This window comes from Heloderma suspectum, chromosome 2, assembly GCF_057233095.1.
Source record: "Heloderma suspectum isolate Gila_16-S chromosome 2, 16-S_ref, whole genome shotgun sequence".
Classification (NCBI taxonomy): domain Eukaryota; kingdom Metazoa; phylum Chordata; class Lepidosauria; order Squamata; family Helodermatidae; genus Heloderma; species Heloderma suspectum.
This window is the reverse complement of record NC_139459.1, coordinates 83556648-83578812: the sequence shown is the minus strand read 5'-3', so window position 1 is coordinate 83578812 and position 22165 is coordinate 83556648. Positions and strand designations below refer to the sequence as shown.

Sequence of the window (22165 nt, the reverse complement as noted above, 5' to 3'; positions counted from 1 at the left end):
CTAGACAGGTGAAATCGCCTGTCTAGCCAGAAATGCAGGGCGGCGGGAGCACAGAGGCGAGAATCATCTCTGTGCTCTGGCCACCCTACATTGGATATTCGTTATCCTCCAAGTTCAGGTGCTGACAACTATCTCCATAGGATTGTGCCCTTATTTACAGATACACTCAGGGCTATTTAACACAACACAGCACAGAGTGTGGGAAGTTGGATCAAAGATCATTGTTCCAGGTTCTTCTCTACAATACTTGCATATTGTGTCTGTATATATTCATTCTGGAGTCTCTAAATTATTTCCTCTCTTTCCTCTCATTCTGTTGAGATATTAATGAGTGTGTGGTGCTTCCTGGCTCATGTTTTCCTGGTACATGTCAAAACTTGGAAGGATCATTCAGATGCATCTGCCCACCAGGGTATGAAGTGAAAAGCGAAAGCTGCATTGGTAAGCTTGCAGTTTATCATACAGTAAAGCACAGTGTCATAGTTGTGATGGAAATGACATTTAAGTATTGTGTTACTTATTTACAAATGTAGTGACTTTTAGATAAGGTATTATTGTGTTGTGATGACAGAAACAAAAACAAAGCCTTGGAATTTTTCATTAATGCAAACTGGAAGTGTGTGTGTGTGTGTGTGTGTGACAGAGAGAGAAAGAGATTTACTGAATCTGTATTCATTGTAACATCCACAACTACTCTATTGCCAATATGTGAAAAAGTATAGCAAAATTCATACAGTGTCTGAAAATATTATCATTTTTGGCAAAGACCCAAGTTACTCCAAAGTATATAGTAGTAAAGAATTGTAATGTTTAAAAATAATAAAAAGCTCTTCCCAGGTTACAGGAAGTTTTTCATATTACTTTATGTTTTTAGCCTTAAACGTTATATAAGTCTATGTGCAACTAACTTCTGAACCAAACACACAGCTACAGTGCAAATGATATATTTGTGTAGCATTTTAATATTGTTTATTTCAGCATCCCAGGGATGCCTTCCACGTACTTTAGGAACTTAATATACATTTTCTTCTTAGATTCTAGGGGATTTTCTACACAAGGCATTTATCATGCGCTCGTCATTCCCTACTCACAGTTGTTTACATGTTCTTTAGATGACCATGTGACCTTCCAGTTTCATTTCTGTGTCTAACCAGCCCTTTGGGGGCATTTCTTTAGAGCAGGGAAAATGCTGCATTTAATTGTGAAAGGTGATTTCCTCTTGTGTATTTCTGCTGTTCCGCTATACCACAGTGCCACCTAGAGGTTATGCAGTGGAAAAGCAGGAAAGGAAACACCATTTAGTGCTGAGATCTCTTACAGCTGTATTAAATTAGAAACCAGATCAGTGAAAATTGCATTAGGTTTCATGAAAATAAGGAGGAAAGATATAGAAACCAAAACAACCAAATCCTAAATATGTTCAAATCAACCATACAGGAAGTAAATCCTTATGCCTTTGCTGTGCCAAATGCCACCAATATTAGTGGGATGCTTGCCCAGATAAGGATTGAAGGAATCTCTATGTGTGCTTTCAGTGGTCTATGTGAATTTTATCTACATAAATCAAGGAACAAAATCGTGCTCAAAGATGCTGGACTTTTCTGTTGAGCAATATACTTTAAAAGATTAGTTTTTCCTATTCCTTTCCTACACTTAGTGCATATTTGTTTTCTTGCCAGCTGTTAGATTTTTTTTGGGCAGCAATTCTCAGCAATATTAACAGTTTTGCTTGAGATTAATCCAAGTCACCTTCTATTGAAAATCATTCAGAATAGTGAAAAATTGGGTTCCAGTGAATATCACTATACAGCAAGCTCAAAAGGCTGCTATACAGAGGGGTAAAACATACTTAGCAACTTGCTCGTGCATTCAGCGTAACTGGTATGGTTACGTACTGAACTTAGAAGCCTCACACAGAATCAATTTACTATGAGGAGGACCAGAGAAATATCTGGTCCAGTTTTTTGGAACAGGGCTATTGACATGTACAAATCTAGCATAGTTATATGTAATAAAACTAGCAAATAACAAAATCTACTACATGCCATCTTGCATTCCACCTTCCATCTATCAGCGTAATAAGGTTTTAAATATTCAACAGGTTAAAAATTCACACTAAGCTTGTTTCTGAAGACCTCCTCTGACCAGAATGAATAAGTTATCAAGGTGGCTTGGACAGACTGTAAATACCTTTCTGCAATTGTTATGTACCATAATGTCTTCAGTGTTGCAGAAATGCCAAATTTATCCAGCTTTTAAACTTTATTTTATTGTCAGACGATGTTGATTAGAAGATAATGTGTAGCAGACTTCAGACTTAGGGAGGGAGAATTACTGATGTCTAAGGATTTTAAAAGGGAAATGGATGACTAATTAGATAAAATAGCAAGTTCTCTCTTGCTCTCACTCTCTCTCCCACTCTCCTCCCTCCCTCTCTATATATTGGACATTGTAGTGAATTCTGTTAGTCTTAATTATATTTTGAACTGTGCATTCCCTTTTATTACTGTATTGTTGAATGTTCAGTGATGGCCTTTGGCTGAGCAATAAACATTGATGGCAGTATCCAACAGGGTTGTTGCTGTTCCACTGGGACCAACCAGTAGCGCAACAGGGAATTAGCAGTCCTAAAGTAACCTCGGAAATGAGCAGAAACACTTGTTTCTGGATCAGGGCAGGTTAGCAGAGCTCCTTTCCACTCATTTCAGTTTTCTTTTAGAACGCTAACTCCTTGTTGTGTTAGTGGTGGGTCCAGCTGGTGTGCGAACTCTATATAATACTGCCCTATGATTAAGACTGAAAAGAATACAAGTGCAGAGTTCTCTGATTTAAAATGTTTTGGAAGCCCGTATAGTGCAGTGACAGGATCATTTGTATGTGAAGTCAATTATCAGAAGAAAAGGAGACAACAAAGAAAAAAGCGATTACTATTACAGATCCAAGAATACATAAAACAACATGCCATAGGAAAGTTTTTCAAAAAGTACAGACCAGCTGAGAGTGATGGATATCTGCGAAGATTAACAAAGTTTATGTTTTATGAAGTGATATCTCAAGAGCAGACATATGAGATCAATTATTAGCCAGTAGAGTGAAAGAGAAGAGGAAGAATAGCACTATTTTCCTACGTAAAAATGAAGAGAAAAATGAGAGGAAATTAGTTATTAAACCCTCTTTCCTGTGGCAATGAGCTGGCAATGAGCTGTTTTATGCTGCACTCTGTGGTTTTAATTTTTGTGAACTGCCCAGAGAGCTTTGGCTATTGGGTGGTATATAAATTAAACAAACAAACAAACAAACAAACGGCAATGAACAGGGCTATTTGGGGGCAATTGAGAGGATATTCGTAGGTAATCTTGCTGCCAGCCTCGAGAGGAAACAATGAAAGGGGCAAAATGTGCAAGCCAAAACCTTTTCTTTAACAGTGGAAGAAACCTTTGTTGAATGGGACTTATACAAAATTACAAAAGGATATTGGCCATGATTCTGCTCCATTTTCATTTTTCTTCAGTTGATTACCAAAAGCGACCTCAGAGGGATGGTAAAGGGAGTGTTCCTATGGGCGAGGAGGGGAGGGGACTGGGGAGGCCGGCTTATGAGAAACTGCCGGCCTCCCCAGCCTCCTTCCCTACCCCTCCCCAATGCCTCAGCTAGACATGCAAAAAAGCCTGTCAAGCTGAAATGCAGAGTGAGATGAGCAAGGAGCACAGGTCGCCTCTACTGCTCCTCCCGCTCTGCATTGGAGGGCCATCAGCCTCCTAGTTCGGAGGCTGATGGCCATCCCCACAGGATTGTGCCCTACAATATTTTTTTTTCTTGGTTCTGTAAATGCAAAGTAAGCACTAACTAAAACTGTGTGGGAAGCAAAAAGATGATAGTCCTTGAAACAAAAGAGCTAATAAGGGGTAGACATTATATTAGACATTATAACAATTATAAAGCAATTGTTGTTTTAAAGCATCTTTAAAAATATTGTGTCAAACTAATGCACAATATTTCATCAGCTCTCCATAAAAATGGGATATCATTTTGGACAATAATTCATGTTTTATTCACATTTTCAGATATTGATGAATGCAGTGAAGATCCCAACATCTGTCTCTTTGGATCCTGTACTAATACTCTAGGAGGATTCCAGTGCATCTGCCCGACAGGCTTTGTGATATCTGACAATGGCAGGAGATGTTTTGGTAAGCACAATGGCTGTAACAGTCCACAATAGTCAACCCAAATATACAAAATAGGAGCTATTCAGTAAACAATGATTTGGCTAAGTTTGAGCCCCTCATATTTATGCATTTAAAACATTTTTACACACACACACCATTCTGCCCACAGGATCATACAGGTCATAGAGTTCTGCTCAGCATAATCCAATTGATTTTTTGGCAAGTGCTTCAGTATATTGTAGCACTAAGCCCTTTTGAGGCAGCACAATCTTTTTAATGCTGTGCCAAATATTTGCGTATAAGCATTTTCACTATATAAGTAGTACTTTGTGGTGTCTGATATGTTCCCTAACTCCCTTTGCTAACTTTTGTTTGCTGTTCTCCATAGCCCTGATCTGTTAATGCTTTGGTACCATTTAAAATTTTTTGAAAAACACTTTTCATGACGAGCTGGGAATGACTTAGTAGGGTCATGACATGGTAGTACTATACTGCCAGTCAGTTTTGCCTATGTGACAATGCAAAACTAAGGGTAGGAAGCATTTTCTTCATTCTTAGTGTGTGGGCACTAACTTACGTAGCATTGATTTCAATGGGTCTACTGTAAGTATAACTAAGGCCCCATCTACATGAGCCATTTGCCCCTGTGCTGCTTCGAAGGGAAGATCTTTGCGACACATGAAACAGTCACTGTTTTGCAGCCCAATCGTGGTTTTCACGGAGAAACCTGGATTTTCTCAGAGTCCATTTGCTGTGATTTTTTTCTAGGGATGTATGAATCCCCCTCACCTTTCTTTCGCTGGGGGTTGGCCGGGGGGGGGGGGACGTGATCCGTTCCTCCCCCTGGAATCCTCTACGGGGGGGAGGCGATCCGCTCCTCCCCCCTGGAATCCTGCCTGGCCAGCTCCACTCCACGGTGAGTCCGCGGAGCCACCAGCCGGGCCATTCTGCAGCAGGGCCTCTGTCCGCTGCCAGGCTGCTGCGGACGCAAATGGTGTCCTGCGTAGGGGACACTTTTTTGTTACTGCTTTAGCCATAAATATTTACGTAGCCTATCACAGCTAAAGCAGCGACGGAAATGGTATCCCCTACGCCATTTGTGTCCCCACTTTATTTACGTAGCATATGGATGCTATTCGCGGCCGCACGGCGGAGCAGCAGGCCACAGTGGCCGGATCCGGACCCGCCACAGGCAGGTAGGATCTGGTCCGTGGGGACTTCGTGGGGGGGAGGGAGCAGTCCATTCCACCACTGGAATCCGTGGCAGAATTCTCCACCATCCTTATTTTTTTCACTTGCTTCGGGTTCACTGCGGAGGGTTGAGCTGTCTATCCCTTCCTTGGATTGACATTTCACTATGTGATGCCTTTTTGGCCCTCCCCATTCCTCCTTCGCAGCTCTGCAGTTACAGACGCATGAAGAAATGGGCTGGTTGAAGCCGTGCTGATTGGTGGAAGGGAACATAGTGAGTGGTGAGGGTGGGGGGAGAGCAGAGGGGTAAACATGTCTACTAGGAAATAACTAATTGCCTTCAGTTCCACATCGCTGCCCCTCTCACTTTAAGTATCGAGCTTGAGAATGGAGACGTGCAGCTACAAAGGAACACAGCTGAGAAATGGTGGATGCCTGTGGATTCGAAGCTGCGAAGTTGAGAAAGGGTGTGTGCCAGGGCAGATGATTTTCAAAAACATGTACTCAGGAGCACTTCATTCTCTCAGCACCAGCTCAGTCTCTGGAAGCAGTAGCTGCCTGCTTGCCTGCCCACCTTAGAAATGAATATGCGGGGTTCATTATGAACATCTACTCGCAAGCAAGTCCTATGTGCTAGTCGCTCATGCTCCTCCCCAGCTCTGCGCTCTCTGCTCTCAGTGCCAGCTCAATCTCTGGAGGCAGCAGCTGCCTGCTTGCCTGCCCACCTCAGATATGAACGTCTACTCATAAGCAAGTCATGCTTCATTGAACTTGTTCCTGAGGACAGCCAAGCAACTTGGGAAGTCTGCATTAACCCTCCCATCTACCGCCCCAGTTGTTAATTCTCAGTGCTAATACCGCACAGCTCCTATGGAGCGAACAATGAAATTGGTGCCATATAGATGCGGCCTATGTCTGAATCCAACCCATGGAAAGGGCATAGTGAATGAATATCACATCCTGCTGGTATGGGTACAGGCAAGAATTCCCCCATGTGAGAAGCCCAAACTAACAGATTCCTTTCATTTCAATTAGTCAACCCAACTACCAAAACATCTGAAGTAATTCTGTGGCATTTGGTTTCTCTCCTAGATACCCGACAGAGCTTCTGTTTCATGAACTTTGAAAATGGCAAGTGCTCTGTACCAAAGGCGTTTAATACCACCAAGGCAAAATGCTGCTGCAGTAAGATGCCAGGAGAAGGTTGGGGTGATCCATGCGAGCTGTGCCCTAAAGAAGAAGAAGGTAGAGAACAGCACATAATGTTTTTCAAGAGGAGGCAGAAAAAAGAAAAATGTAACTGACATAGAGAGCCTCCAGTTATTAAACCACATCCTTAAGAGAATTCCCAATAATTCAGTGGGACTACTCCTAAGTAAGTGGTTTCAGGAGTTGTATCTTTAGTCGATGGAGTTGATCTGCAGAAGAATAAATTAATCTATTGGATCCCATTCACTGAGTCATCATAGGAAACTGGAGCTGGCTAGTGGGTTGGAGCCTAGAAACAGTAAAGCAATTAGTGGCTTTGGGTTTTTTGGTTGTTCTATTGGCTTATATTAAAAGCTGAATACTGATTACAGCAACAGTTGCTGAATCCATTGTAGAATTTATTATTCAGAGTTCTGATTTTTTTTGCAAGAAAAATAAGAAAAGTCTCTCTTTTAGTAGATCTTTTTAAAACTATATATATGTTTTTGTTAATTTACTGTCATCAGCACTTTGTTCTCTTTCTGGTATTGTTGTTCCAAAAATGTTCTTGCACAGTTGCTTTCCAGGATTTGTGTCCATTTGGCCATGGGACTATACCTGGGATTGATGATACACGTGAAGGTACATCTTTACTTTTATACTACCCCAAAACATGTTTTAGTCCTTGATTCAAATAATAATTTACATTATTTCATGGCTTTTCTTGTAAAGCATTGTTGATTTTTCAAATGTAACTAATATTTTTGACTAGGTAGAGATCACACAAGGCTTATCCCAGAAAAAGCTTCATTTCCCCCTGCCCTCCCTCCACCCTAAATAGAGAGTTGCTACAAGGCACTAGAGAGCAGATGCGACCATCTAAAGATGGAGAGAGAAGGAACCTGGCAAATCTCTGCTGGGAGAGTATTCCATAATCTTGGCACTTCCACTGTGAAGGAATTCCTAATCAGAGTGGCAAGCAAATGTTTTTTAATATTAAAGGTTTAACATTATTATTTGTTCTGTTTTTGGCATGAGAAAAAATGTTTCCTTTTTCATTCATTAATTATTTTGGGAGCAGGGAGAAAAGCTCTACTATTCTACTATTGTTCATTAAAATGTATCCCTGTTACACTAAAGGAATCCTAAGGTGGATAATAGAACAGTATAAAAGATTTGACATTGCTTTCTCCTTTTTAGATGTCAATGAATGTCTTGAAAGCCCAGGCATTTGTTCCAATGGTCACTGTATAAACACAGATGGATCATTCCGTTGTGAATGTCCCTTGGGATACAACCTAGACTACACTGGAGTGCATTGTGTAGGTGCGTGCTGATTCTGTACTATATGGAAAATTTATATATTGCATATGTTGGAATACTTAAAGTTCATGAACTTGGCTTGCATCCCAGTTTTCAAAAGTTTGTTTTGCCTGTTATATCCTAGATACCGATGAATGTTCAATTGGTAATCCATGTGGAAATGGTACATGTTCCAATGTTATTGGTAGCTTTGAATGTAATTGCCTCGATGGGTTTGAACCTGGGCCAATGATGAATTGTGAAGGTAAATTATAATTTACTTTATCTTCTGACTAAGTTTCAGCTGCTAGCTTGTTCTGAGATCTTATTTGGGTATTCCTCTAAACTCCCACAAAGGACCAAAAAGGAAAGGCAAGTTTGTTTGTTTTGTTTTTATAGGATGCCTGCCTTCTAGATGTCTGGATAACACAGCTTTTTCAGTGTTTGCGCAGGGTGGCGGGGGGAATCATTACTCCATTTTAAAGCAAGTAGCTTCTGCTCTCTTTGCAGAATCTGACAGAACAGGATATACTGAGGTGAATTAGGAATGTGTGAAACCTGTACCTTTATTTTATTGGACTCTCAGATATCATTGCTTTTCTGAGCAACTTCTGTGCATCCAGGATTCTTATCATCCCCACTTCACCTCTGCTAACTGAAGTGCGCTACTGCAGTGGGCTAGCTCATGCACATTGATTCTACCACAAGTGATGCATTCTCAGAGAGAGGTTCCCATTATGCGAAATTCCTTCCTCAAAGAAATCTGCCATTCTTTTAGAATGGCAGTTAAAACTTTTAAATTTTTTTTAGCCAGGCTTTAAATGTTTTTTTATCAAGCTGTAAGTGGCTCTGTATTAAAATTACAAAGATTCTTGTGGCACTTTAAAGACTAAGGGTGCAATCCTATGGCCGCTAGTCAGTGGCTAGATGGCCATAGGATAGGCTGGTTCCTCAGAGCCTTCACCCCCTCCCGTAGGCAGCGCAGAACAGCCCCATGCTGCATTTGGAAGAGGAGCATGGAGCGGCAAAAACGGGGTGTTCCTGGGGGCATACCGGGGCGGGGAAGTTGGAAATCCGGTATGAGACATCCAACGTGTCGTCCGGCCGCCACTTCCCACCCTCTGAAATTGGCCGTCTAGCTGCAAATGCAGGGCAGCTGAAGCATGGAGGGGATGATCCCCTCCGTGCTTCTCCTGTCCTGCATTGGATAGGTGGTCTCCTCCGAGTTTGGAGGTGGCCACCTATTCCAGTAGGATTGCTCCCTAAGACATTTATTGTGGAATAAGCTTTCATGACAATGATAATTACCTTGTTTACAGTAGCCATTCACAAAACAGTTATTGGGTGATAACACAGACATATTTGTATTGGTGAGCTGATTAACACATGTAGTGTGGTTTTCAAAAAGTCTTTTGTCATGCCACAGGACATAGAGCTGAGCCACTTGATGAACTGTAGCTCAGATGTTTCACACTGAAATCTGTCTTTGAGGTTCTTTAGTTCAAGAATGGCTATCTTAAAGTCAGTAACAGAGTGTCCTTCAAGGTTGAAGTGTTCCCCCATGTGTTTTCCTAAATATTGCTATTTCTGATATCAGATTTGTATCCATTTATTTCTTTTGCATAGAGACTGGCCTGCTTGTCCTATTTAGAATGCATTAGGGCATTGTTGTCATAAGATGGAATTTATCACATTGGAAGATTTTCATTCTTGTCATTTCATTTATTATATTTCTCTACCGCCCCATAGCCGAAGCTCTCTGGGCGGTTCACAAAGATGAGGATGTATATGAACCATTGATATTGTGGTTGGCATTAGTAAGTCATATAACAGTGTTGCTAGAATATGTTGTATAATCATGTTGTAGGTCCTGTAATAGTGCCCTATAATAGTATTGTTGGCGCAGAGTAGACATGGAGACAGAGTTGACATCTGGGTCTGCCACAGGGTTTGGTTCCTGTGCCCATATCTCTGTTTCGTCATCTGCTGTTGCTGATGAGTTGCGGTTTTAGGTAAACAAGTCTTGCTGTTTTAGGTAAACAAGTCTTGACACCCAAGGCCTGTGAAATAGAAATGTAATTGTCCAGGATGTGCTGTAAATCACTGATAATGCATCTGACTGGCTTTAGTTGGAATCTGTAAGTGACAAGTGGTGTTCTGTTGTTTTTTCTTCTGTGTCTATCCTATAGTAGATTGTTTCTGGGTATAAGTTGTTGATCTGTTTTGTTTTTGTTTTGTTGGGTGGGTATCATACTTTGAGGAATGCCTGATTTAAATCCTTAAGTTGTGAGGTTCTGAACGAGTCTGAACAGATAGTGAATAGTTGTATCGTAGGGCTTGGCTGTAGACAATGGATCTTGTGGTGTGTTCTGGTGGAAGCTAGAAGCATGTAAGTATGTGCAGTGGTCAGTAGATTTCCAATATAAGGTGGTGTTTATGTCAGTGTTGTAGTTACGCAGTCATGTCCAGAAAGTGAACCTGTTGTGTGAATTGGTCTAGACTTAGATTGATGGTGGGGTGAAAGTTATTGAAGTCCTGGTGGATTTTCATCAGGACAAAGAAATGTCATTAATGAATCTCAGGTAGAGAATAGGCTTTCAGGGACAAGAGCTGAGAAAGCATTGTTCTAAGTCTGCTAAGAAGATGTTGGCTTAATATGGGGCCATGCAAGTACTCATGGCAATGCCATTGATCTGAAGATATATATTTTTCCAAAGCTGAAGTAATTGTGGGTAAGTACAAAGTGGCAGAGTTAGTGACTACATATGCTGTAGCACCATCAGTGATAATATTCCAGATGATTGTAGTCCATCTTAATGGATGATATTAGTGTAAAGGACCTCAATATCTGTGGTAGCTAGGATGGTGTTTTCTGGGATATTGTCAATAGGTTATAGTTGCCTCAGGAAGTTAGTAATATCTTATATGTAACTTGGCATCTTGGTGACTGAGGTCTGAAAATGGAGTCCATATAACCAACGGTGATAGTACCAATGCCCAAAACAATGGGGCACCCAGGTTGTTGTATTTTGTGTAGCAGATAGATAGTTGAGAATCCTGAGCTGTGTCCCTGCAAGATTTGTTTCTGCATATTTGTTGGAAATTCTTTCAGAACTTTGTGTTTTTTTCTGGTATCCCTCACTGGGATGTGAGGATAGGGGCTTGTAAAATCAAAACCATTGGTGCCCATTGGTGTCATGTGTACCAGTAGTTACATATGATAAGTATGATAATGGTATGATGACGGTATAACTGCTATGTGTAGACTCAGCCTTCCTTGAGTCATAGTAGAAAAACTCCTTTAAGTCACCACAGAACTGTATAATATGTGGGGATTTGGTGAAGTGGAAGACCTGCCTGGCTCAGTGTATGTCTGGATAAATTCACAATATTGATAAGCGAATTCAGGGTGTTCTCGTTGTGGCAAATGGAGTGATGCAGTACTTTAGATAGTTTTGCTTGTCTCATTTGCTTTAGAGAAGCATGTTGTTTATAACAGGTTTCTTGTCTTGTTTTGGAGAATTTCTGCCAGTTGCTGAATTGTGTAGAAGATTAGTGCTTTACATGGGCTTCGAGGACTGAAATTTCTTGATCTTTTTCTGTTTGCTATGGAGGATGCTGATTAGATGGTTCAGTAGTTTTTGGGAGAGAGTGTAGCACAGTGATTCAGCACAGTCCATGTGGAAGGTAAATTTTAACAGATTTTTCACTTCAGTTCCTTAGGAATGATGTACTGCTGTTTGCATTTGGTTAGAAAGACAATATATGTCTGTATTTGGGTGAGTTTCTTTGTGAGACTGGTAGATTTCCAGTCCATTCAGCTAAATCTGGTTCTTTCCACTGTAACAGTTCCAAGAATGGGTAGTGTGTTAGTCTCTTGCAGAAATAGCTACAGAGCCTTGTGGCACCTTAAAGATTGTATTTCAATTCCCCCTGATTGTTTACAATTCCTTACTGAACAATGAGAGAGAGAGAGAGAGAGCACGAACATGTGCGCGCGCACACACACACACACACACACACGGAACTCAGGATAATATTTCATGTATCTGCTGAAATGGGCTGTAGTCCATGAAAACTTATGCCATAATAAATGTGTTGGTCTTTAAGGTGTCACAAGACTCTTTCTTGTTTTGGATCGAACAAACTAAAATAGGAATTTATTTGAGATATATTAAAATAGTGGAAAATGATATGTAAAAGGAAATTATAATATCAAAGATAATAATCTGTGCCTGATTAACAGAGATTTTAAAATGCACTAAAGGAACACTTATGAAGGAAACTGAGAGGCTCTACTTTGAACATTTTTGTTGTTGTGTTCATGGTTGAAAGAGGACTATGGGATGTATCCAACCCTGAGCATCTGCCAACAGACAGAAAGCATTGGTGAAATGGTTTTCCCCTCCCCGTGCAGCCCCCTGTGCCCCCCAGTTCTGCTCTGGAGAGCTGGGAGACCCTTTGGAGGAGATTTGGAAGGTGTGCGGGGGTCTGCAGTGGGGAGGAGAGCAAATAGAAGTCCACTTGCATGATGTTGGAGTTAAGTCTAGGTCTTAGAGGAAGTGTGTCCTCCGAAGCTAATTCTTCCCCTGCCTCCTCCTCGTCTGTGGTCCTTTAATCTGTGAATTTATACTGTGTTTTTTCTGTTTTTTCTTGTTGTTCAGATATAAATGAATGTGCACAGAACCCTTTGCTATGTGCTTTTCGCTGCATAAACACCTATGGTTTCTATGAATGCACCTGTCCAGTGGGTTATGAATTAAGAGAAGACCAAAAAATGTGTAAAGGTATGGATCTTTTAAATTTTTTTGTAGAAGTGTTGATACAAATCACAAAAATTATCAAAAATGTATCACCTTTATCCAGCATTTACCCAGCACTGTTTCTACAACATCAAACATCTTTAGTAAATTCTTGTTGATTCACTTGTAGAAGAAAAGGTATCTTAAAAATACAGTACCTTCTGCAAAAGGTAGGGCAGACTATAAAGGAAGTGTTTGTGTCTGTAGAGCACATAGTTGTGATAAAACAAGAGACAGCTCTAGTTTTGTTAATCCCAAAAATTATTACAGTTGCTTGGACTTAACAGTTTAATTGCCATGTTATATATGCCATTAAATCATCTATAATTCATTTTCCTTAACAAAACGTTAGAAGAGTAACGTTGCAATCTTACCCACTTGCTTGGGAGTAAATCCATTGAATTCATTGTGGCTTACTTTTGAGTAAATATGTATAGTATTGCACTGATACCGGGGGTGTGTGTGTGAAGCAGATTCATGTACTAATAAATGAATGAATAACAAACAAATTCTTAGCGTACACATTCTTTTGTTATTTCAAAAGATCTTGATGAATGTGCAGAAGGCCTGCATGACTGTGAATCAAGAGGCATGATGTGCAAAAATCTGATTGGAACTTTCATGTGTATCTGCCCCCCTGGAATGACTCGTAGACCAGATGGAGAGGGTTGCATGGGTAGGTATTAAGAAAATATGTTCTGTTCTCTAAAACTGAAAGGAAAAGGCTTCAGCCCATTTAACATTACAAACTAAAGTGTGCAAACTACTATTGCATAGTAGCTGTTATGAATGGAAGTTAATATATTTAATGACTTCTTATAATTATTGTTGGGCATCATAACTATGCACAACAATTGTCAGAAAGTTATCTGTTATTAGAGATGCTGATAAATATTGCCAGTAAGGGGCTGGTGATCCAAATGTGTACCACTGGGAGAGATGCATGTGGCAGGCGAGATTGGTCACTGGTGCCCCCAGAATTGCTGACACCTTCTCCTCCACATTCCAGAAGCCCATGGCCAGGCACAAAGATGCTCAGGCAAAGTTAATCTGGCCCTTCACTACAAACAGCATTGTGAAAACACACATGCACCAAAACAATACAAGCCATTTTAAAATTCTAAAAAAGGGATCTTTGCCTGACCGTTCACAAAGGAAGCTCATAAATAGTGGCCCAAATACAATTTGACTGGGGGCAAGTTCACACATCGGTATTTGTCATATGAGTCTGAACTATAATTAGATTATCTTACTGATAAATAAAACAACAGTTCTTCATGTAGTATATTTTATTGGGTCACATTAGGAAACAAGATTTGTAACCTTATGGCTGAAAAAACCTGAAAGAATACTCCATAAACCTTAAAAATACATCGAATGTACTAGTGAGGACTGAAGTATATGTTCACCATACAACTTCTAATGTGCTAAGGGTGTAATGAATTCTCAAGAGAAAACTTAAGAGTTTAAAATGACTGTTGCTTATTATTATTACTATTATTTCATTTCTATACCGCCCAGTAGCCAAAGCTCTCTGGGCGTTTCACAACGATTAGCAACTTATTTCAATTTCAATTAATGTTTTGGCTGTTGTGCTGGTGTACTGCTGGTGTACATGCTTTATTTTTGGTTTATTTATTTATTTGTGATAAAGATGAAAATGAGTGCCGCACCAAGCCTGGTATCTGTGAAAATGGCCGCTGTGTCAACATTATTGGAAGTTACAGGTGTGAATGTAATGAAGGTTTCCAGTCAAGCCCAACTGGAACTGAGTGCATTGGCAAGTAAATTTGTTCCCTAATATTCTGTTAAAATACAAGAGAATATGTAAAACATCCTTGCCAACTTGGAATTGTATTACTAGCTCACTGAAACACTTTTGTATCTGTCTTGGCTACATGTAGGAGATATGAATAAAGATGATTCTGCTGTTTGCTGAAAACATACTGATCAATTGATTTGAGAGAAAATGAATTAAACTTGAAAAGCAGGAATAAAACTTATCAAGTAGTGATTAAAGGCCAGGAAAATATAGAAGATATTACCTTGCCACTTTCTTCCCTCCCTTTCCTGCATGCACTTCTCCACGTGCAGGTCTCCCCTACTATCCTTCCATGTGTTCACTGACAGTTGCACTCATGTGAGAGCTATACACATACATTTTCCTATTGCTGAGGATACAGATTGGATCATGTCCATCATATTGCTCAGAGGTAGGACACAGCCTCTGCATACCCATAGTTTGCTCAGAGGATGATCTCTAATAGTGATAATGCCATTAACTTTCATATTTAAGACTTGTGCTTTGTCATGTTTACCATCCACATTTTGCTTACAAATTTGCTGAATAAAAGCTACCGTGTAAGAACAACTTTAAAAGCATAAAACGAAGGACGATAAAGTCCAATATTTCATTATTACTAAAAAGAATATTATAACATTAGCTTTAGCCATAGTTAATAATGTAAAGACATATGAGAAATATTAAAGTTTAGTATTTAACATTTCCCTTTAAAAACTACATCATGGCCAAAAACAAATCCTTAATTTAGAAGATGTTCTTCATTGGCCAGACTAATTCTAATAAAGAATAGTTGAAAGTGTTTCAAGCAGTATTCCATGATTAGGAAAGGTACCTATTAGCTGACTGGATAAAAGTGGACTTGCTGTAGACATATACAGAATATCATAACTCTTTTTATTCTATAGCATATAATCTGGAAAAATATCAACCGTGGCATTTTACAGTCACTGAGACAGTATCACACTGCATTCAAAAGCTTGCTTTTAAGAAGTGGCCACACACACTCCTTACTGCCATCTTTTACACTTGTTTTGAACTACCATCATAACAAAACTATCATCACAACTCTACAAATATATTTCAGTGCCATATTCATACAAATAAAAGCTGTTGCACTAAACAGTAAGCTGCTCTGGGAGCCACAGCTGAAGAGCTGCTAATATATGATTTAACAAACAAAATCAAACACAACTTACTATAATACACGTGTTACTTCTCCATATTCACTTCACAGATAACCGCCAAGGCTTCTGCTTTGCTGAAGTTTTACAGATAATGTGTCAGATGGCCTCTAGTAGCCGTAACCTTGTCACCAAATCAGAGTGCTGTTGTGATGGAGGAAAAGGGTGGGGCAACCAGTGTGAAATTTGCCCTCTTCCAGGAACAACTCAGTACAAGAAACTTTGTCCACATGGTCCAGGGTACACCACTGATGGAAGAGGTATTGTTTTGATAGATAATTGGGATATGTTTATGACTGGAACATATTTCGAACACGTTTTTTAGAAAAATGGGTCTTGTTTGTTGTTCAGTCGTTAAGTCATGTCCGACTCTTCATGACCTCATGGACCATAGCACGCCAGGCCTTCCTGTCCTCCACTCTCTCCCAGACTGTGCTGAAGTTCATATTCATGGCATCGGTGATGCTATCTAGCCATCTCATCCTCTGCCGTCCCCTTCTCCTTTTGCCTTCAATCTTTCTCAGCATCAGGGTCTTTTCCAGTGAAGTTTCTCTTCGCATTAGGTGGCCAAAATATTTGAGCTTCAGTATCTGTCCTTCCGATGAGCAATCAGGGTTGATTTCCTTTAGGATGGACTGATTTGTCCTCCTTGCAGTCCAGGGGACTCGTCAGAGTCTTCTCCAGCACCACAGTTCGAAAGCATCAATTCTTCGGCGCTCAGCCTTCCTTATAGTCCAGCTCTCACAGCCATAAATTACTACTGGGAAAACCATAGCTTTGATTATACAGAACTTTGTCAGCAAGGTGATGTCTCTGCTTCTTAAAATGCTGTCTAGGTTTGCCATAGCTTTCCTCCCAAGGTGCAAGCATCTTTTAATTTCATGGCTACAGTCACCGTCTGCGGTGATCTTGGAGCCCAAGAAAGTAAAATCTGTCACTGCTTCCATTTCTTCCCCTTCTATATGCCAGGAAGTGATGGGGCCAGATGCCATGATCTTATTTTTTTGAATGTTGAGTTTCAAAATAGCTTTTGCACTCTCCGCTTTCACCCTCAACAAGAGGCTGTTTAGATCCTCTTTGCTTTCTGCCATTAGGGTGGTATTGTCTGCATATCTGAGGTTGTTGATAATTCTCCCGGCAATCTTAATTCCGACCTGTGATTCATCCAACCCGGCGTTTCTCATGATGTACTCCGCATATAAGTTAAATAAGCAGGGCGACAATATACAGCCTTGTTGTACTCCTTTCCCAATTTTGAACCAATCAGTTGTTCCATGTCCGATTCTTACTGTTGCTTCTTGACACTCGTACAGGTTTCTCAGGAGACAGGTAAGGTGGTCTGGTACTCCCATCTCTTTCAGAATTTGCCACAGTTTGTTGTGATCCACACAATCAAAGGCTTTAGTGTAGCCAATGAAGCAGAAATAAATGTTTTTCTGGAATTCTCTTACTTTATCCATGATCCAGCAAATGTTGGCGATTTGATCTCTAGTTCCTCTGCCTCTTTGAAACCCAGCTTGTACTTCCAGTAGTTCTCAGTTCACATACTGCTGAAGCCTAGCTTGTAGGATTTTGAGCATCACCTTGCTGGCATATGAAATGAGTGCAATTGTACGGTAGTTTGAACACTTTTTGGCATTGCCCTTCTTTGGAATTGGAATGTACACTGACCTTTTCCAGTCTTGTGGCCATTGTTGAGTGTTCCACATTTGTTGGCATATTGAGCGCAGCACTTTAACAGCATCATCTTTTAGGATTTTAAATACCTCAGCTGGAATACTGTCATCTCCGCTAGCTTTGTTGTTAGTAATGCTTCCTAAGGCCCACTTGACTTCACTCTCTAGGATGTCCGGCTCAAGTTCAGTGAGCGCACTATCACAGCTATCAGGGACATTCAGATCTTTCCTGTATACTTCTTCTGTGTATTCTTTCCACCTCTTCTTAATCTCATCTGCTTCTGTTAGGTCCCTGCCTTCTTTGTCCTTTATCATGCCCTTCTTTGCACAAAACATTCCCTTGAGATCTCCGATTTTCTTGAAAAGATCTCTAGTCTTCCCCATTCTATTGTTTTCCTCGATTTCTTTGCATTGTTCATTTAAGAAGGCCTTCTTGTCTCTCCTTGCTATTCTCTGGAACTCTGCATTCAGTTGGATATATCTTCCCCTTTCTCCCTTGCTTTTTGCTTCCCTTCTTTCCTCAGCTACTTGTAAAGCCTCATCAGACAGCCACTTTGCTTTCTTGCATTTCTTTTTCTTGGGGATGGATTTAGTTGCTGCCTCCTGAACAATGTTATGAACCTCCGTCCATAGTTCCTCAGGCACTCTGTCTATCAGGTCTAATCCCTTAAATGTATTCATCACCTCCACTACATATTCACTGAGTTACGCAAGCCCCTTCTCCACAACAAGGCAGTGATCCACGAAGGGGAGGGTCTTGTTTGCCTTTTCCTAATTATTTGTTGAGTACTATTTTATTCTGAGTACTGCTTTTACCGACCATGCCCATATAACCTTATGAAAAGCCTAAAAAGGGAAAAGTGGGCCACTAACCCTAAAGCCCCCTTCATGGATCACTGCTTTGTTGTGGCGAAGGGGCTTGCGTAACTCAGTGAAGCCATAAGCTATGCCGTGCAGGGCCACCCAAGACAGACAGGTCATGGTGGAGAGTTCTGACAAAATGTGATCCACTGGAGAAGGAAATGGCAACCCACTCCAGTATTCTTGCCAAGAAAACCCCATGGAACGTATCACAAGGCTAAAAGATATGACGCCGGAAGATGAGCCCCTCAGGTCAGAAGGTGTCCAATATACTACTGGGGAAGAGCAGAGGGTATTTCCAAGTAGTGCCAGAAAGAGTGAAGTGGCTGGGCCAAAGCCAAAAGGACACTCAGCTGTGGATGTGTCTGGTGGTGAAAAGAAAATCCGATGCTGTAAAGAACAATATTGTTGAGGAACCTGGAATGTAAGATCAATGAATCAGGGTAAGCTGGAGGTGGTCAAACATGAGATGGCAAGATTGAACATTGACATCTTGGGAATCAGCGAACTAAAATGGACAAGCATGGGCGAATTTAATTCAGGTGACCATTATATCTACCACTTTGGGCAAGAATCCCTTAGAAGAAATGGAATAGCACTCATAGTCAACAAAAGGGTGGGAAAAGCAGTACTGGGGTACAATCTCAAAAACGATAGAATGATCTCAGTACGAATCCAAGGCAAACCATTCAACATCACAGTAATTCAAGTCTATGCCCCAACCACTGAGGCCAAAGAAGCTGAGGTTCGCTGATCATAGCAAACACTCTTTTCCAACAGCACAAGAGGCGACTCTACACATGGACATCACCAGATGGTCAATATCGAAATCAGATTGATTATGTACTTTGCAGCCAAAGATGTAGAAGCTCTATACAGTCAGTAAAAACAAGACCTGGAGCTGACTGTGGCTCAGATCATGAGCGTCTTATTGCAAAATTTCAGCTTAAATTGAAGAACGTAGGGAAAACCACTAAACCATTCAGATATGACCTAAATCATATCCCTTCTGAATATACAGTGGAGGTGAGGAATAGATTTAAGGGATTAGACCTGGTAGACAGAGTGCCTGAGGAACTATGGACGGAGGTCCGTAACATTGTTCAGGAGGCAAAAACTAAATCCATCCCCAAGAAAAAGAAATGCAAGAAAGCAAAGTGGCTGTCTGATGAAGCTTTACAAGTAGCTGAGGAAAGAATGGAAGTGAAAAGGAAGGGAGAAAGGGGAAGATATACCCAACTGAATACAGATTTCCAGAGAATAGCAAGGAGAGACAAGAAGGCCTTCTTAAATGAACAATGCAAAGAAATCGAGGAAAACAATAGAATGGTAAAGACTAGAGATCTCTTCAAGAAAATCGGAGATCTTAAGGCAACGTTTTGTGCAAGGACGGGCATGATCAAGGACAAAGAAGGCAGGGACCTAACAGAAGCAGATGAGATTAAGAAGAGGTGGAAAGAATACACAGAAGAACTATACAGGAAAGATCTGAATGTCCCTGATAGCCGTGATAGTGCGCTCACTGAACTTGAGCTGGACATCCTAGAGAGTGAAGTCAAGTGGGCCTTAGGAAGCATTACTAACAACAAAGCCAGCGGAGATTACAGTATTCCAGCTGAGCTATTTAAAATCCTAAAAGATGATGCTGTTAAAGTGCTGCACTCAATATGCCAACAAATGTGGAACACTCAATAGTGGCCACAAGACTGGAAAAGGTCAGTTTACATTCCAGTTCCAAAGAAGGGCAATGCCAAAGAGTGCTCAAACTACCATACAATTGTGCTCATTTCACATGCCAGCAAGGTGATGCTCAAAATCCTACAAGCTAGGCTTCAGCAGTATGTGAACCAAGAACTACCGGAAGTACAAGCTGGGTTTCGAAGAGGCAGAGGAATTAGAGATCAAATCGCCAACTTTCGCTGGATCATGGAGAAAGCAAGAGAATTCCAGATAAACATTTATTTCTGCTTCATTGACTACGCTAAAGCCTTTGATTGTGTGGATCACAACAAACTGTGGCAAATTCTGAAAGAGATGGGAGTACCAGACCACCTTACCTGTCTCCTGAGAAACCTGTCAAGAAGCAACAGTAAGAATCGGACATGGAACAACTGACTGGGTCAAAATTGGGAAAGGAGTACGACAAGGCTGTATATTTTCGTCCTGCTTATTTAATTTATATGCAGAGTACATCATGAAAAACATCGGGTTGGATGAATCACAGGTCGGAATTAAGATTGCCGGGAGAATTATCAACAACCTCAGATACACAGACGAAGCAAAGAGGATCTAAACAGCCTCTTGTTGAGGGTGAAAGTGGAGAGGGCAAAAGCTGATTTGAAACTCAACATTAAAAAAACTAAGATCATGGCATCTGGCCCCATCACTTCCTGGCATATAGAAGGGGAAGAAATGGAAGCAGTGACAGATTTTATTTTCTTGGGCTCCAAGATCACCGCAGACAGTGACTGTAGCCATGAAATTAAAAGACGCTTGCTCCTTGGGACGAAAGCTATGGCAAACCTAGACAGCATAGTAAGAAGCAGAGACATCACCTTGCCAACAAAGATTTGTATAATCAAAGCTATGGTTTTCCCAGTTGCAACGTATGGCTGTGAGAGCTGGACTATAAGGAAGGGTGAGTGCCGAAGAATCGATGCTTTCGAACTGTGGTGCTGGAGAAGACTCTTACGAGTCCCCTGGACTGCAAGGAGGTCAGATCAGTCCATCCTAAAGGAAATCAACCCTGAGTGCTCATTGGAAGGACATATACTGAAGCTGAAGCTCAAATATTTTGGCCACCTAATGCAAAGAGAAAACTCCCTGGAAAAGACCCTGATGCTGGGAAAGATTGAAGGCAAAAGGAGAAGGGGACGGCAGAGGATGAGATGGCTAGATAGCATCACCGATGCCATGAATATGAACTTGTCTTGAGCACACGCTGGGAGAGAGCGGAGGACAGGAAGGCCTGGCGTGCTATGGTCCATGAGGTCACGAAGAGTCGGACACGACTTAACGACTGAACAGCAACAACCCTACTGCAAAAGACACTGACAAAAAGCTTTTTGCACACACCCCAAAATCAAGGATATGGGGGCATAGCTGTATTGAAAATTAAGCACCTGTACCAAGAGAGTAGTTCCCCTATGCAGATATAGATACACAGTTTCTATTGATTTAGCTTTTCTCTAATAAAGCAGCATGAAAATTAATTGGGCTAAAATTGCTGACATCAAACTCTGGGACTAGTAAGAAATCATGTTAAGGAAGAATCAAAGCTTGGAGAAATGCAAGGAGATAAAATGCCATACCCCATATACTTTTCCAGTTCCATTCCAGCCAATTTATAGTCATTAATGTTGGGCAGCAATGATTCTGTAAAGCTCAACAAGAAGTAGTTGTAGAAATCCCAGTAAACTCAGTGGAAGTGAATACTCAGATATCTGCAAAAAATAAGGTATTGTCAAAAATAATTTTCCATTTTAAGACTTACATTTGGAAAATTCTAACATAAATAGTTAATCAATTAACAGAGCAATCCAATGACTGGGGGAGGGTGGAGAAGTGATGGAGGAACCTCCACTTCCTATGCTAGACAGAAGAGTGGGGGGTGCATTTTTCCTTAGTTGTTGGCCTCCCCCTTTTAAAAAACTTTTCTCCCCCATTGCTGTCAATGGGGGGGGAAATAAACCACACCAACTCCAGAATGTAACTTTTCCCCATTCCGAGGACACTGGGGGAACTCTGGATCCTCCCCCAATCCATCCATGATATGTCCCCAGAACACCTCTTTTTACCCTCTTTGTTAACAGCCTTCTAGTGGTGGAGGAGCAACAACAGGGGACCTTATGGAGGCGGCTTCTCTGCCATTTGATCTCCTCTCTATGGGAAGAGAGGCACAGTTCTACTTTATCCTATGGCCGTTGGGACATCTTCCAAGGAACCATAGGTTTATGCCCAAGGCTGCAATCCTATACCCACTAACCTGGGA

General features: G+C 40.9%; 1 protein-coding gene across 1 annotated transcript in view; it reads left to right on the top strand.

Moving 5' to 3' along the window:
• The window catches only part of FBN2 (fibrillin 2), a 262921-nt gene that overhangs the window by 226106 nt on the left and 14650 nt on the right, over nt 1-22165 (top strand). The window contains exons 48-57 of the mRNA XM_084832107.1: nt 322-441; nt 4065-4190; nt 6453-6605; nt 7125-7190; nt 7749-7874; nt 7996-8115; nt 12515-12637; nt 13197-13328; nt 14307-14432; nt 15691-15897. Of these exons, the coding sequence (XP_084688233.1) occupies nt 322-441; nt 4065-4190; nt 6453-6605; nt 7125-7190; nt 7749-7874; nt 7996-8115; nt 12515-12637; nt 13197-13328; nt 14307-14432; nt 15691-15897 (1299 nt within the window). The remainder of the gene's footprint in view (nt 1-321; nt 442-4064; nt 4191-6452; nt 6606-7124; nt 7191-7748; nt 7875-7995; nt 8116-12514; nt 12638-13196; nt 13329-14306; nt 14433-15690; nt 15898-22165) is intronic.